We start from the raw sequence: 16,061 nt of genomic DNA, 5'->3' as shown, positions 1-16,061 counted from the left end.
ATTGGCAGCGAGATGCAGAGGTACCAGGTGGAGCGCATTCTGGTGTATTGTCCTTGTTCGCTTGTTTTGTGAGATTGGGGAAACCACACAGTAAGCACTTGTAGGAAAGTCTGGCCAGTTGGAGCCGAGGAAGAACGTAGGATGAACGTGCGTTGGGAACGGACGGCCTCGGCGTTTCGTTTTTGTTAGTGTTCTCTTCGTTCCGCTGCCTCTAAACATGAATGTGTTTGGAAAATCGTGTGCATTCATACAGCTGCCATGTCATCCTGCTATTCTGCTGTTTATCCGTTGTACATGAGCACGTTTCCTTTGCAGAAACACGATAAAAAATAGACTGTGCACTTACGAATCGTCAGTTGGGGCCGCATTCTGCAGTTCCCTCTCTCGGTGGAATCTGGGGGTGTGGCCCTCCCACCCAGCTCCCCACTGTGTTCACCAGCCAAGAAGCTCCCCAGCCCTCTATGTCCAGAGTTTTGATTAGGGCTTCATTCCATAGGATGGTGGAGTTAAACCACTGGGCCTGTGCTGGAACCAATCTCTAGCTCCCCTCCACCCACTGGACCGGATGCTGGCCCGGAGTTTCATCCCTCTCATCATGTGATCGGTCTTTGTAGTGATAACTCCTATCCTGAAGCTATCTTGGGGTCCACCTAAAGTCACCTCTGTGACATAACAAAGAAAGGCACTTCTATCCCTCAGGAAATTCCAAAGATTTTTGAAGCTCTGTGCCAGGACTCAGAGACAAAGAGCAGATATATTCTTAAAAGTTTTTCTTTGAAAATACAAGAACAAATGTATTCGTTATTATATCACACGTCTAAATTCTTGTGTTAACTGGTCTATATCTTGGAATCTGTCCATCTTCACAATTACTCTTTTGATAAGTGGATAGAAATGACTTGATTTTCCAATAGGAACTTTTTTTCAGGTACACATGAAAACTGATTTACCTGTCCTCTTAAAACCAGTTGAGGAAAAGATTTTTAGTTAAGGAAAATAAGTAAAAAGTACTAAATAAGGCATATGGTATCTTCTAACTGGGTCAGTTTGAAAGTCATAACTTGTTTTGTTTAGACGAAACTTTATATACCTGATTTTTTATCTTCCCAGTGTGATGGTGGCTGTCCCTTCAGCACTTACTGTGAGTCTGTTGTTTGCCAGATGCGAGGAGCACAAGCAGGAGTCAGATACCGTGTCTGCCCTCACGTTTGCAGTTCGGCAGAGAACAGACATGTGTGTGATTATCAACAGCTGCTAAAATTGAAATATTCACAGTGTGTTTGGGGAGCACAGAAAAGAGGGACTCGCTTAAAAGGAGCTGAGAAGAGGTTTTGAGTTGGGTGTGCAAGAATAGAGGGTGAAGGCTGCTTCTTACAGAGAAATAAGCTTCTCTGGGTCAGGTCCTGCGCTTCGGTACCTGTAAGTGGTCAGGTACGGGGCCCCGACATGAGGCTGGAAAGGTAGGCGGGGGCTGATCATAAAGCCCCTGGTTTATAGACAAGGTACCAAGGAGTCTGGAGTTTACCCTGTAGGCAAGGGGCAGTTTTAGAGCAGAAGAATGACAGCTGTATGGTGGACGGATTAGAGAAACATCAGGTGGACCAGTTTGGAAATTGTCCCAGCGAAATATTACGGGGTTTTAATAAGGCCGTGATAGAGATGTATTCAGAAGTACCGTGTTTCCCTGAAATAAGACCCAGCCGGACCATCAGCTCTAATGCATCTTTTGGAGCAAAAAATTAATATAAGACCCGGTGTTATATTATACCCGGTATGGTATTATACTGTACTATACTATATTATATGATATTATATTATATATTATATAAGACCCGGTCTTACAGTAAAATTACAGCGGGTCTTATAGTAAAATAAGACTGGGTCTTATATTAATTTTTGCTCCAAAAGACGCATTAGAGCTGATGGTCTGGTTAGGTCTTATTTTCAGGAAAACACGAAAATAAGTAGATTTCGTAGTAGATTTTTAAAAGCGGTAAGGGGGAAGGATTTTAGAGTGTCTTCAAGATATCTTTCTTGGGCAGTTGGTTGGATGGTGATGTGATAAAGGAGGTGTGCGAAGGAGAAGGCTGGAGACAAAATGGATTGGGTTTGTGCTGTTGAGCGAGATACGTGGGTCTGTAGCTCAAAAGAGAAATCAAACCTGAAGATAAAAGATGCAGACATGATTGTTGAAGCCATGAGAAGGAAGCATAGATAACATTTAGGGGGAACACACTGGGTTTCCTGAGGGAGCTTGTAGTCAGGAGTGTCAGTGCTAGTTAGAGAAGGATTGGAAGTAGATGGTTTGCTTTGCTGTAGCAGATTATCTTAATCTAAGAGCCGTGGTCTAAGAGCCCTTTCCATAGTATCAAATGTTAGATTTCTGGGCGTTAAGGAATGAAAGGGAAATGAGGAAATCAGACAATTAAAATTCTTACAGCTTTAAATTTTATGGCAGTTCTGACTGGTTTATTATTTACTCTTATAATGTCAAGGAAATAATTGTATCTTCTCAATCTGTGATTATTTTACAGTTTTTCTTCAAGTATAAAAAGAACATAACTAAACTTCGTGTTATTTTAACTTGACCTTCTCAGTCTTCAGTTGGTATTTTCTCCATACATAATTTGAAGAGATAGATTCATTATACATGGGTTGGTATCCTGTTAAAATGTCCAAAAAAGTGCTTATTATACCATGTATTACAAAATCGTCATTTACCTTCGTGACGTTGTTATCCTAAAACAGCTCTGAATGGCCAAAACAGGGCAGTTTAAGCAACAAAATAAATAATAACAGTATTGGATTATAACTTAAAGAATAAGGGAAATATCCATGAGTCCATGCCAATATAAATGAATGACTGATTAAATAAATAAATGGAGGAAAGGGACACCTCTTCCTTACGATACATGTAGACTGTCCCTTTCAAGGAGCTGGAGCTTAAGCCCCTCTTGCTGGTTCTGGGCTGGATTTGGTGACCTAACTCCTAAGAGCAGAGGACGGAAAAGGAACAGTAGTAACTGTACAGGAAGGAGGCCTAGCAGACAGCACCTTAACCAAGTGCAAGGTTAACGTCCCTAGTGATCAGTCACAATGGGGCAGGTGCCCTCTGCTGTAGTATCAGACGGGAGCTTCAGTCCTGTGATACTCTTTCCAGAAACTCATAACCCCCATCTTATCATAAGAAAACTAAACAAAAAAAGGAACAAAATGCCTGACCACTACGCCTTGAAAGGAACAAAGACCTGAAAAAACAGGAAAGGTTGAGAACCTTTCACAGATCAAAGGAAATGGGTTAAGGAGACATGACAACTAAGTACAATGTGACGTCCTAAATTGGACCCTGGAATAGGAAAAGGACGTAAATGAAAAAGTTACACCACTGTCAATGTCATAGTTTTGACAAATGTACCGTAGTTACGTAAGATGTTAACATGAGGGGAAGTTGGATAAAGGATGAGAATTCTTGCACTGTACTGTCTTTGCAACTTTTCTGTAAATTTAAAATTATTCCAAAACCAGTTCAGTTTTTAAAAAAGCGGACGACCAGTTGTTTAGTGAAACCTATCTCAAACTGGTAACTGGTTAAGGAAAAAATGGATTCTTTACTATTAATATTGAGTAGCCTTATTGTAAGTGTTCGTTGGAATAAAACAGATGTGATTGATAAGTTATGTTGGTGTAAATTTGAGGGAAAATAAGTGAAATCAGATTGGGCGCAGGCAGGAGTGATGGGCCTTCACATGTAGTCTGCGGCCCGGCACCTCAGCTTTCTGTCCTGGTTCCCCGGACGAGGACTCGGCCTCGGCCTGACTGAATCCTGCAGCGGCTTGGAATGAAACTAATTGCAGCTTGTAAACCTTTAGCAAGAGGAACAGGTGTGATCGTGTGAGAAATAATGTCCGTGCTGTGATTAGTTAACTCCTTTTTACTCACACACGATGTAAGTGCTGTTCTGTACCCGCAGTGTGAGAGCAGCTTGATGCGAACGGAACTGCAGTGACATTAGACACTTTCAGTGAGGACAGGGTTTCTGGTTTCACCCAATCTTACTAACTAATTCTGTTTAATTAAGTATCTACGTTAGATAGACATGAAATAGGCCTCATCTGAGCTGTTGCGTCACGAGATTCCGTTGCTGTTTGCGGTGCATTTCAACTCATGGCTGGCTGCATGTGCCAGAACCCGCAATCTGATTTCAAGAATGGGGAGAGCAGAAGCATGGAGCATTTTTACACTTACAGAGTCCAAGTTACACAATCAGCAGGCAGCCGGACGTGATTGTAGGTGTTGATAACTGTTTTGCCTCCCATGAATAAATTAGGGGGAAATCTTTTTGTTTGGAAAAAGTATATTCACTGTAAAAGTATAATGGTCGAGGCAAAGCATCCTGAGTTTTATTTTGGTTTTTAACTGAAGAATTTTCTGATTTCTGACATTTCTCTACATGGTATATAGATAAACCCATAAGTGAAGTGTGAACATATAGAGATGAAATCAGAACATTGATTGTGGTGATTAGTGCGGTTTGGGGAATTTCTAGAGGAATTCCATTTCAGTGAATGATCTGATTTGGGCATTATGAGAAATAGCCCAATTAGAAGGAGAAAAACACAGACTTCTAGCTTAAAAATCACCAGCACAGGCTCTGAATCATAGTGCATTTAATTGGTGAGTCAGATGAAATGTACTGCTTTCAGTAAATGTATTTCCCACAATTGGAAACAGCTGTTTTCATGGTGGAGCCAGCTCTTCTCTCAGCATTCACCTCATTCAGAGAAGCTTCCAGCGTTCCCGTGAACTGTGAACCAGAGCAAAGGATTCAGAACTTGAAACAAAAAATCTTGATCAGAGGTTTTCAAATAGTTTGGTATTAAATTTTGCAACTTGCTTTAGTTTCGGTGGGAAAGAGTGGTTTAAATGTTAGAAATTAGTTTTAAATATATTATTTTAAAAGTAATTTATATAGTCTTTGAACTGACTATTGTATAGTATCCTTCCAAATCGAGCAGACTTACTCTGTTTTTCCATCATTTACCCAAAGATATTTCTAGCATTAGAAACATCAACCCTCTCGTTCAAACCATTCCCTAGTTACTTGGATCTTTAGTATTGAACTCCCAACAGGGTGTGACCAAAACTCATGCTGTATTAAGTTATGAAAGTTTAATAGTGGATTTAGTCTAAGGAAATGCACATTTAATCCTACAGCTGCTCATTCACTGTGTTCTTTGCTAATTTACGTTTGGAAATTCCTCATCTTTTAGTCTGGGATACTCAGGGCTTCAGTGAAATTAGGTTGAGTTTTTATTCTAGTGTTTTCTTTGTGATGGCTCCCCCCACATACAGACGCTATTATCTGTGGGAATTTTCTCTATTTATGCTCATATCTTTGCCCATTTGACTCTGTCCTCACACCCAGGCATCTATCTGTAAACGTATTCCTTTTTTATCTTTGTTTCAGTTCCACGTGTGTAGACATCCATCAAGATCTCTTGTGACAAATCAGCTTCAGAACCTCTTCTTGGTTCCCACCCATTTTTGTGTATAATGTAAAGATTTCCACATTCTTATCCCTTTAAAATCCAGTTATATTCTTTGTTTTCTCAACTTCCTGGCATTCTTATTCATGAATTCATCTTACGCTTTTGCTATAAAACTACCATCTTTCTGCTTTTTTGTCTAATTTGATACAGATGTTTCCCCAAAACCTGTCTTTCTTTAAAAGCTCATTGAATAACGGCCACAAAGATCCAGAGATCCCACAACCACGCCGCTCCCAGAGCTCCTTCACGTCTCTAAGTTGGTTTTTAATTGTTAATTCCCTCTTTATTGTCCCGGTTTATGATACTCAGTTTGATTTTCAGGTTTCCTCCTTACTAGTAGGCTGCCTTCTTTTTCACATGAAGGCCTCTATTCTAACAGAAGAAAAAACTTTCTTGTAGTAATCAACTTGCATTTGTGTTGAAGTCCAGTTTGAGTTAGGCACTTTTGTGATTAATCTGTAATTTCTGCTTCCTTCGTGTGTCTACAACTTCTAAACATATTTCTGAAGCTGTCATCTGAGTGATGAGAACTCGGTAGTGTTTCTACCCAGTAGTTTTGTGAGTTGAGGAATTCCCACTTACGTTCCTTGTCGGCTTCCAAAGTACTTATTACTCAGTTTTACTCTATACTGAAATGAGAAGTGATGGGAACTCTGATATCTAAAGTTACACGTGTTCTCAGTGTGTATTCTTTGAGGAAGGTTCTGATTTTCTTACACTGGAGGACGTACAAACTTCTGATCCTGTGAGGAGGGGACAGTCTTCACAGATCCCTCCAGGCAGATCTGAAATGACCTCTGATGAGACATGAACAAACATTCGTCACGTGATGGAGACGGCAACAAAGCAGTAACTCCCCTTAGGACTCAGCCATGACTTAGAGGAACCAGAGGAAGCAGAGGAAACAGAAAACTACTTTCTCCCCCAGTCCAGGGCTGACTAGAAAGCCAGACACCTCCCGGTTCTGACTCATCATTTGGGCACGTCCGGTCCTGTTGATGTCATCTAGAACATAATCCCAGCCCTGGAGAAGACTCGGTGGATTAGAAGCTTCACTTCAGAGGAGCTTTTTCCGACCTGACAGTTACCTACCAGCCGTGGAGGTACCTATCTTACTAGTACTTCTTCATTGGAAGTACTTAACTTTATTAGTGTTTCTTTATGTTCAAGATAAATGCTTGATATCTTAGATTAGTCCCAGTTCCTACGTGGGCATAAGTCCCTGCCCTTCTTTAATTTTTATTCTAATATCGAATGGTTGCCTGTGCGTGTCAATGACATTGATAAACCCAAAGAGTCAGATTATGTGTAATAGTATAGCACTTATAAAAACCTTTTGCATTTTTTTACGTTATCTCATTTTGGATCTCACAACAACCATGTGAGTTAGCGTGCTTTATTAAACCAACACTGAAGTACGTTTCCTTGCGTGATCGTACAGTTTCCTTACGGCAGAGCCAGGAGTCAGCCTCGCCAGGCCTGATTCCATGCTCATGTGCTTACCACTCCACCGCACTCGCTCTGCCTGGCCTTCTGTTGGAGGTTTTGAGACATTAACTACGTTGGGCTCTTTTGAAATGGACATGCTAGTTCTTTGGGGACATTATCTTGCTCTTCTCCGGCCCCCCAGCTGCGTAATGGCACTTAGGAAGCAGGGTATTTCTGGCAGTGCTGGAGATGACGTTTGCAGGTTTCACGTGCTCGGGCCAGTTTGAACAGCTTTCGAACATCTTTAGCACGTACTTCTTGCACTTGAGTTTATATCGTCTTTTTCCAGTCTTGAGCTTGGTTGCTTTACATCATTAGGTAACAGTTTTTTCCGATATCCTCATCCTCTTATTGCTTAAGCAGTGTTTTTAAATGAAATAAGAGTCGAGATCTGATGATTCCCGAGCCCTAGAGACCGTGTCTCAGGGCTACAGCCTGGTTCCCTCAAATACAGAATGTTGTCAAGAACAGCTCTGCTCTGTATGAACAGGGGATTCAAACAGACTTTTGAAAATGAAAGATGAGAACCTTCCTGAATGAAGTTTTATTCCAGTCTCCTAATAAATCCTAAGAGTAGGCAGCTGGCCTCCATTACTTTCAGGAAATGACAAATGGCTCAGAAGCTAAGCAAGCTAAGCCATCTCTCTCTCAATTGTTTCAGTTTCTCAGGAATTGCTGTACAAGGCTGCCAATAACGGTCTCCGGGGATCTGCCCCCATTCCACCTCCCACTGTCTCCTCTGCAGCTCCAGATGCCACCAAAAGAAGGAGCTTTGAAGAAAGTGCCTGTACCCTCCTTTACCCTGAGGTGGGAGAGGCCAGGCAGGCTGGTTCTCAGGATTGCCTGGTGCTCAAAGGTACAGTTGAAGCCTTCATCAAGGTTTTCTTGAAGATGACCAAGAAATTTGGGAAACGTTACCAAGTAGCCTAGATACTGAAGACGGAGCTCAAGCGTGGGTGGCACAGATGCCGCCTGAAATGTAACCCATGATGACATACAAGACCCTAAACGCGCTCCTGGAGGGCACAGACTATGCGCTGCGTCTTACGTCTCGCCACCTCTGCAGTGCCCGGCATAGGCCCACGCACTGAAACTGTTCCATCCGTGACAGTTTATGACTGAGAGAGAATGCTGTAGAAGGCGCTGTCCAACCCTTCTTCCTAGCACTTGACCTAAGATTGTTTGCCCAGGCAGCAGCAGAGTAGTGACAGAGAGTTCAAGGTCTCAAGCTTCTTGGCCACTGTTGTCTTCTGTCTTGGTTGTGTGTCTGAGTAGGAAATAATTATCTGTCCGGTATGTGAATTTTTCAGTATTAATACTTAAAGTTACGTCTTCATTAATGCCTGGGCTTTTACTTCTTACTTTGTCGTGGAATTTAGCTCTTTAATGGAAATCTTTTCTGAGCCATACTCTGGGGGGATTTATTGTACTGTTTTAAAATCCCTTTGTGTCTGTTTTTAAGATGCAATACTAGACCTTCTTGCTTCTTGATTAGATCTGACAGTGGTCATCACTGGGTTTCAGAAGTAGGATGAACTATCACAGCACCAGTTTCCCAGAATCCAGCTTGTTACTCTTGAATGGCAACGCATAGTCTTCTACCTTCCTGAGTGGTGCGAAAAGAGCCTGCTTCAAGGATTGACAGTGGTGTGATTTAAGATCGTAAGCGATTCAAACAAAGCCCGTGGTGTAGTGTCTGTCTTAGAGCAAGGGAGACAGTAGCTTAGCTCCATTCAGTTCTTCTGTCCCCAGATTGTCTGTCGGTGAGTGAGTCACTTCTGCAGTAAGCAGTTAACTCATTTAGAGGAGATCTTACAAAATCACATCTTTAAGTATTTGACTTCTTGTACCTTTTGTGCCTCCAGTTATATGTCAGGCTTTTTATTTGTAATGTTTTTCAAGTTAAAAGTGAACATTTCAGAGTGCTAGTAGTTTTCTGACAAACATGAAATGGACAGTCGTTGTGTATTCTCAACAGCTGGCGTTTCTCTCTCTCTCTCTCTCTCTCTCTCTCTCTTTATTTTTTAAGGAGGGCGCAGCTCACAGTGACCCATGCAGGGATCGAATCGGCAACCTTGGTGCTACCAGCACCACACTCTAACCCACTGAGCTAACTGGCCACCCCAACAGCTGGCTTTTTCAGTCATGAGGAATCCAGTACCAGAACCAAGTATATTTTATTCAGGAAAATAATCTTTCCTGAATGACATACTTTTCTCTTGAGTAGATGTGTTAAATTATGCTGCATTAATTTGGGGTTTTGGTAAAAGTACAAGACTTGCCGAAAGGACATTGACTTTCTTTTTCTTCATGAGCTTTTATGTAATAACCAAAGAACCTTAAGTGTACAGCTTTAAAGGAAGTTTATTATAGTCCTTGGGTTAATTAGTCAATATGCTATAGAGGAAAAACAGGCTATGAAAATGACCTCTGTGGATTATCTGGGATATGTAGATTTTAGGTCCAGCTCTTTAACTTTCATCTCTGATTCTGTTGAATAAAATGCTCAGGTTGGACCTGCTTTTTTCACATCAGTCATTTCTAATTAATTGCTTTGTAAGTTTTGTCAAATTTGTGTGATAAATTTGAATCAATAATCAGGAACAGATTTAATTAAACTTTTGTTAGTGATTTTTATCAATAAACATCTCAATTACATGTTTCATAATGGTAATATTAGGTTGGTGCAAAAGTGATTGCGGTTTTTGCATTATTTTTAATCTTTTAAACCTCAATTTTTTTTACACCAACCTAATACATAGAAACAGAATCATTCGTTCTCTTCATTCTTCCACTCAAACTAGTTTCCCGCTGGTACTGTCACGGGAGAAATCATGTGTCTGAGACCTGTGGCATTCTGTCGGTGTGTCCAGTGTGGCGTGTCCACTGTTCACTGTCCCCTTCCTGCTGCCTTCAAAGTCCTGTTATTTCAGGGAATAGCAGTAGCACCAATTGAATGATTACACACAGAATGGCTTAACAGTCTTTTTAGACTGGGATTTTCCTATGATGTCTGTCTCTTCCTGTCTTTCCAGGTTCCCAGCCAACCTCAGATAAGTCTTCCCAGCGAGCGTCAGAAAGCACAAACTGCAGCCCAACCCGGAAGCGGTCTTCATCTGAGAGCACTTCTTCAACAGGCAAGTGCTGTCGATTCACCAGCCATTGGAGATAACGTCCCATCTGTTACTTATGAACAGAATTACAGCCTAATACTGTAGACCTGCAACGTGAAGGGAAACGTGTTACATAGTGACGTACACCATACATTGTAGGAGAAAACACAAGTGGTTCTGGGATGTGAGAACCACTAGTGATGGACCTTGAAACAATGTAACAGTCTCCCCTGGGTGCCCCTCTGTGTCCAGCTAGACGTGGAGTAGTCCTCCCTCACCTGCGGGGTTCTGTTCCCAGACCCCCCAGTGGGTGCCTGCAGTCAAAGGAGGACTGAAAACCATGGTGGAGAGGACAAAGTAAGGGGTGAGAATGTATCTGACACAGTGACAGCAGCATGTCTGAGAAAGGCACAGAAGTATACAGTAGCGCAACGCAGCTTTTGCTCCTCGAGTGTCCAAACGGCGTATGATGCGGGTTGGAGATGAAGCTGTCAGAGTAATGAGGGGCTGTGGCGTGTATTCGCATGTGCTGCAGTAGGTTGGTTGGGGTGTTTGGTTTTGTTTTTCATTTGAAGCGAAGCAGTTGGGAGCCATGAAGGAATTTGAACAGGGAATATAAAAATTGTTTGATATTTTGTATCAGTCAGAATAGGCTGAATTTCCGTGGCGTCCGTGGCGTAAAACACCAGAGATGTGGGTTTTGTTCGTGCTGTGTGGCCGTCCTGGCCTGTGCCTTGTGTCCTTCTCTGCAGGACCCCGTCTGACAGCAGCCTCTGTCTGGGACGCTGCTTGTCTTGTGGAAAAGGGTTAAGGGCCATAGTAAAGCACTGACTGACTCTTAAAATTTCTGCCCCAGTAACATGTTACTTGTCACATTTCAATGCCAGAGAAAGTCACAAGGTTAAGTCTTACATCAGAGAGGTGTGGGAAGTATAATCGTACCGAGGAAGGAGCAGCAAATATTTATGAACAGTAATAATCTACCTCATGCATTTTAGGAAAAGACTGAAACATTACATTGTGGAGAACGGAGTGGGGAGAACAAATGCATAAAGACAGTAGATAACGGCTTCAGGTTTGGATATGTTACATGTGAACTGTCTTTGGGCTATTGAGGTAGAGATGTTGGATAGCCATTTGGAAGCAGTGGTTTGTAATTTGAGGCACATGGCAGAGACACGGGTCTAGTCGCATATTATAAACTTGAGTCTGACAGTGAATGAGATTGCCCAGGGAGAAAGTGTAAATTGAGAAGATGACAGGAATGGAGATTTAAGAAGCATTAGCATTTGAGAAGGAACTGGAAGAAAAGATGTCAGTGAATGACATAAAGATTCTAAATAAAGTTTTAAATAGGAAAATCAGAGAGTACATGTCTTAGAAGCCTCTTACTGTCAAATGTAAAGAGGTCGGGTGTCAACTGTAATTGAAAAAAACAAATAAATAAAATAGATTATCTTTCATTCAAAAATACATATATAAAGGCAAAATAAACATTATCAGACAAACAAGTTTAAAGAATGTATTGCCCGTGGGCCTACAGCAGCAGAAAAATTCTTCAAGCAGAAAGGAAGTCATACTAGATGGAAATGGATTTACCAAAGGAATGAAGAGTTCCAGAAATTTTCATTAACTAGACAAATATAAAGCACCTTTTTCTCATGTTGTTTTGAAGTGCATGTAGAATTATACCAAGATACCATCATTTTGGGCCATAAAACATCTCAATAAACTCAGAGATTGAAATCATACAGAGTATATTGTAAGAACACAGTGGAATTCAATTAGAATTCAGTAACACAGGATATCTTGAATTCTCCAAATATTTGGAAATTTAACAACACACTTCTAAAAAGCCCGTAAGTCAGAGGAAATTCACAAACAAAATTCGAAAATATTTTAAAGTGAATAACAAAATGTATACAAATTTATGGGATATAGCTAGTGCTGTATTTTGATCTTCAAAGAGTTACATTATTAAACAAGAAAGGTCTGTAAATCAGTAGCCCAAGACCTCACCGTTAGGCAACTAGAAAAAAGAAGAGTAAGCTAAGCCCGAATTAGAAGGAAGAAAAGAGCAGAAATAAACAGAAAACATAGCGAAATCACTGAAAGCTTATGCTGGTTCCTGGTGGAGGTGGGGCAGATAACTAGCCAAAAGGATTAGGAAAAAAGAAAAGTTGAATTAGAGCTGAGGGATTTCTACAGTTACATTAAATGGAGTTGCAAGTAATTGGAAGATAAAGTGTATTATAGAAACAAAGGAGGCAGGATTTTCAAGAATAGTGATGTAAAATATAGCTGAAGTTTGAAACTTTAAAAAACACTGAATTTAAACAAGACTATTGGATATTATTTGAAGGAAGTTATTGGTAATTTGAAAAACAAATTCCATTGTAGTCTGATGAGATTGGAATCCAGAATGTTGTAAAGGAGTCTCGAGAGTAGTTCCTGCTTTAGTCACAGAGATAAGAAATCCGCTACCTTTGGAAAAGTGGACCCTATGATCATTAGTAGTAAACTAGGCATCTTGAGAAGTGGCCTATTTTGATCTATTTGGCCTATTTATAATATTGTGAAACTAGCATAGCTTGCCCAGAGGAAATTCAGTATTTCCCACGTGGATTACAGTCATAAAAAGTTGCTGAGTGGTTTCGGAAGAAACAAAGATTACCAGATCATTGGGCCACTAGGATAACAAGGTTTATCTAAGACCACTTATTTTCTAATTTTACTAGAAACATATTCTTTCTAAACTAGTTTATACAGATGTTTTCTATTCTAATTTTAAAGCTCTCCCCAAGAAGAAAGTTTCACTTTCATTCCTTTGCCGTTACTGTTAGGAAAAGCACTGAACTAGACAAACATCTATATTTAAAGTTTAGGTCTCTAGCCAAGATCCAAGATTGATTTGACTGTCAAGTACTTGAACTGGACATTCATTTTTGAAGAAGTAAACTCTTATTTCATTCTGTTCCTCATCTCAGAGAGTAGGAATTGTTTTTTTAATCCACATATTATTAGGGAAATATGGACCAATTTTGACTGTATTATGGTTACTGTAATGTACCTTATTCAGAAAGGTAAACTACCAACTTACCTGTGAAAGACAGATGCCTATGGTATTATGATATTTATTTAATCTTGCTATGAAAAATAGAGCAATATCCCTTGACTTTTAATCCTGTGTAAAAAGTTATTTTTATAAATAACTAGCTGTGTTCAATTTTTATCTCTGTGTGATTTGTCTTATCAGTGAACGGCGTTCCCTCTCGAAGTCCAAGACTGGCTGCGTCTGGGGACGACGCTGTGGACAGTCTGCTGCAGCGGGTGGCACAACGGGAGGACCAAGAGGCCCTGGAGAGAAACATGGACGCCGTGGTGGCATCTGCCTCGGTGCCGCCTGCCTCCAGCCCAGGCCTCAGCCACAGCAAGGAGCGGCCCCTGGGGAAAGCAGACAGCCTTCTCGTGCCCGCGGTCCCCACTGACCCCTGCGGTAATGGCATCTCCCTCCTGTCTGAGAAGTTGCCAAGCAGCTGCTCCCCCCATCATATCAAGAGAAGTGTAGTGGAAGCCATGCAGCGCCAAGCTCGGAAAATGTGCAATTATGACAAAATCCTGGCCACTAAGAAAAACCTGGACCATGTCAATAAAATTTTAAAAGCCAAAAAACTTCAAAGACAGGCCAGGACAGGAAATAACTTTGTGAAACGCAGACCAGGTCGACCTCGGAAGTGTCCCCTCCAGGCTGTGGTATCAATGCAAGCATTCCAGGCTGCCCAGTTTGTCAGCCCAGAACTGACTGAGGGTGAAGAGGGAGCAGCACTCCCCCTCGGCCCTGACACGGTCACAGACGTCATTGAAGCTGTCGTTCAGAGCGTAAGCCTGAATCCAGAGCACAAGAAGGGCCTGAAGAGGAAAAGTTGGCTGTTGGAAGAACAGACCAAGAAAAAGCAGAAGCCATTCCCTGAGCAAGAAGAACAAGAGAATACTAAAAGGTAAGTCCTTGTTTATGTGAGTAGGGGAGACTAGCTTTTGTACAGGTGTAACATACCTGTGCCGCTAATAATTTACTTCATCTTAGAGCCTTGCGTTAGGTAGGATCTGTCCTCTGTCAGAGTGTTCTTATTCATGGCTTTCCAAAAGCATAAATAATTATGAAGCAAAGCGGATGCAGCAGTCCAGTTCAGAGCCCTCACTTTGCAGAGGAGGAAATCAAGGCCCGGAGAGGTCACGGATCCTTTCCAGTAGCTATAGCTGTGTGGGCGGGGTTACTGTTACTCTCGCACCATCTGTCTTACCTTCACTGTGCTCTCACCTTTTCATCCTGACATCAAAGACTTTCTATTTTTTTAACTTTTATTATTTTAAGTTTCTTCAGGACCCATCAGCTCCCAGTCAAGTAGTTGTTTCAATCTAGAGGCAGCTCACAGCAGCCGGCCCATGTGGGGATCGAACTGGCAACCTTGTTGTTAAAAGCACCATGCTCTACTCAGCTGAGCTAACCAGCCACCCCGTCAAATACATTTTTAAGTCTTCCTACATGTTAGATTTATTTTATTCCTAGTGTCCTTTTCATATTTTTTACTTTTTTCTAAAAGGTATAAAGCAGAAAGTAAAACAAAACATTTAATCCTTTTGTTAGGTATCCAACCAGGTTCTTTCCCTGGAGGTTTATTTGATATTTTTAAATGAGTCAATACAATATTCACCATTTGAGATGGCGTTAGCTTTACTAAATACAGCATGCTTGGTGTCACTTAATTGCACCCCTAGCTCACAATTAGAGAACTTAAACCTGCTAGACGCATTTTCAACCTTTTAACATAATATTGTCAAATTGATACAGATTATCAGATCGACCTCTTGATAGCCACACCTGTTGATACTTTTACTAACATTATGCAGTAATAGTTGTGGACTACTTGCCCCACCCTTATCTGCCCTGGAAATTATCTCTTTTTTAATCTTTATCAATTTGACAGAAGTGAAATGTACTTCCTAAATGTTACTTCCTACTTGTTTCAGTTTGTACTTTTTGCGTATTGGAGGAGATTAGTATTTATCTTACCTATTTTTAAGTGCTCATTATATATAGTAAGAATATTAACCCTTCATGTTTGTTGTTTGACATTTGATTTTGTTTATGTTTTCTGTCAGCCTTTTTCTCTGTCATCTGCCTTGATGAATCCTAAATAGAGAGGTTTTTCACATCACTCTGTGCATACATCTATAAAAAAATACTTTTTATCCTAGCGAATATATGGGATTTAAATTTTTCATGAGTAATACATGCTTGTAAATAAGTCAGTGAAACTAGAGCTTTACTGATTCAAAAGTTAAGTCTCTTTTCACATGGCCTCATTTCCTCGCAAATCCTGTCTTTCTCAGGAGTAAAACTGTTAAATGAGTATGTTGTGTATCCTTTGATACCTTTCTTATGCATTTACTAATCCATATATGTGCAAAGCTGTTGTTTTATGTAATTGGTAACATACTAAACTTAATTTGGTAACTTAACTTTTTATCTTCATGTATCTTGGAGATCTTGTCATCGGAACATACAGAATTATCTTATTCAGTGCTAAGAATATATTATCATTTATTTAGTTATTCTCCTTCAATGGATTGCACATTACTTTTTTACATGTAGGACTTCAAATCAGTTGAAATTTACTTTCATATAAGGTATGAGTTAGTGCCGTGCTTACGGCTGGTCATTAGTCGAAGTTGCAGATTTGGGAGTGAGCATGACCCTTCTTGTGCTGGGTGTCGTTGTTTCTGTTGTCAGTGGACTTTAGTAAAGGGTTTCTTTGTTTTGGTTTGGTTTGGTTTTTTGGAAAAGCAAAAAAAGATTTAATTTAAAAAGAGATATAATATTTTTGAATTTTTGAATGGTGACTTGCCACTA

At 40.6% G+C, this 16,061-nt stretch overlaps 1 protein-coding gene across 4 annotated transcripts in view; it reads left to right on the top strand.

The window, feature by feature from the left end:
- The window catches only part of ASH1L (ASH1 like histone lysine methyltransferase), a 142,498-nt gene that overhangs the window by 79,978 nt on the left and 46,459 nt on the right, over window positions 1-16,061 (top strand). For all 4 annotated transcript variants that reach the window (XM_074318857.1, XM_074318858.1, XM_074318859.1 and 1 more), the window contains 2 exons: window positions 10,073-10,174; window positions 13,407-14,148. In XM_074318857.1, the coding sequence (XP_074174958.1) occupies window positions 10,073-10,174; window positions 13,407-14,148 (844 nt within the window). The remainder of the gene's footprint in view (window positions 1-10,072; window positions 10,175-13,406; window positions 14,149-16,061) is intronic.

This window comes from Rhinolophus sinicus, linkage group LG14, assembly GCF_036562045.2.
Source record: "Rhinolophus sinicus isolate RSC01 linkage group LG14, ASM3656204v1, whole genome shotgun sequence".
Lineage (NCBI taxonomy): Eukaryota > Metazoa > Chordata > Mammalia > Chiroptera > Rhinolophidae > Rhinolophus > Rhinolophus sinicus.
This window is presented reverse-complemented; position numbering and strand designations above follow the sequence as displayed.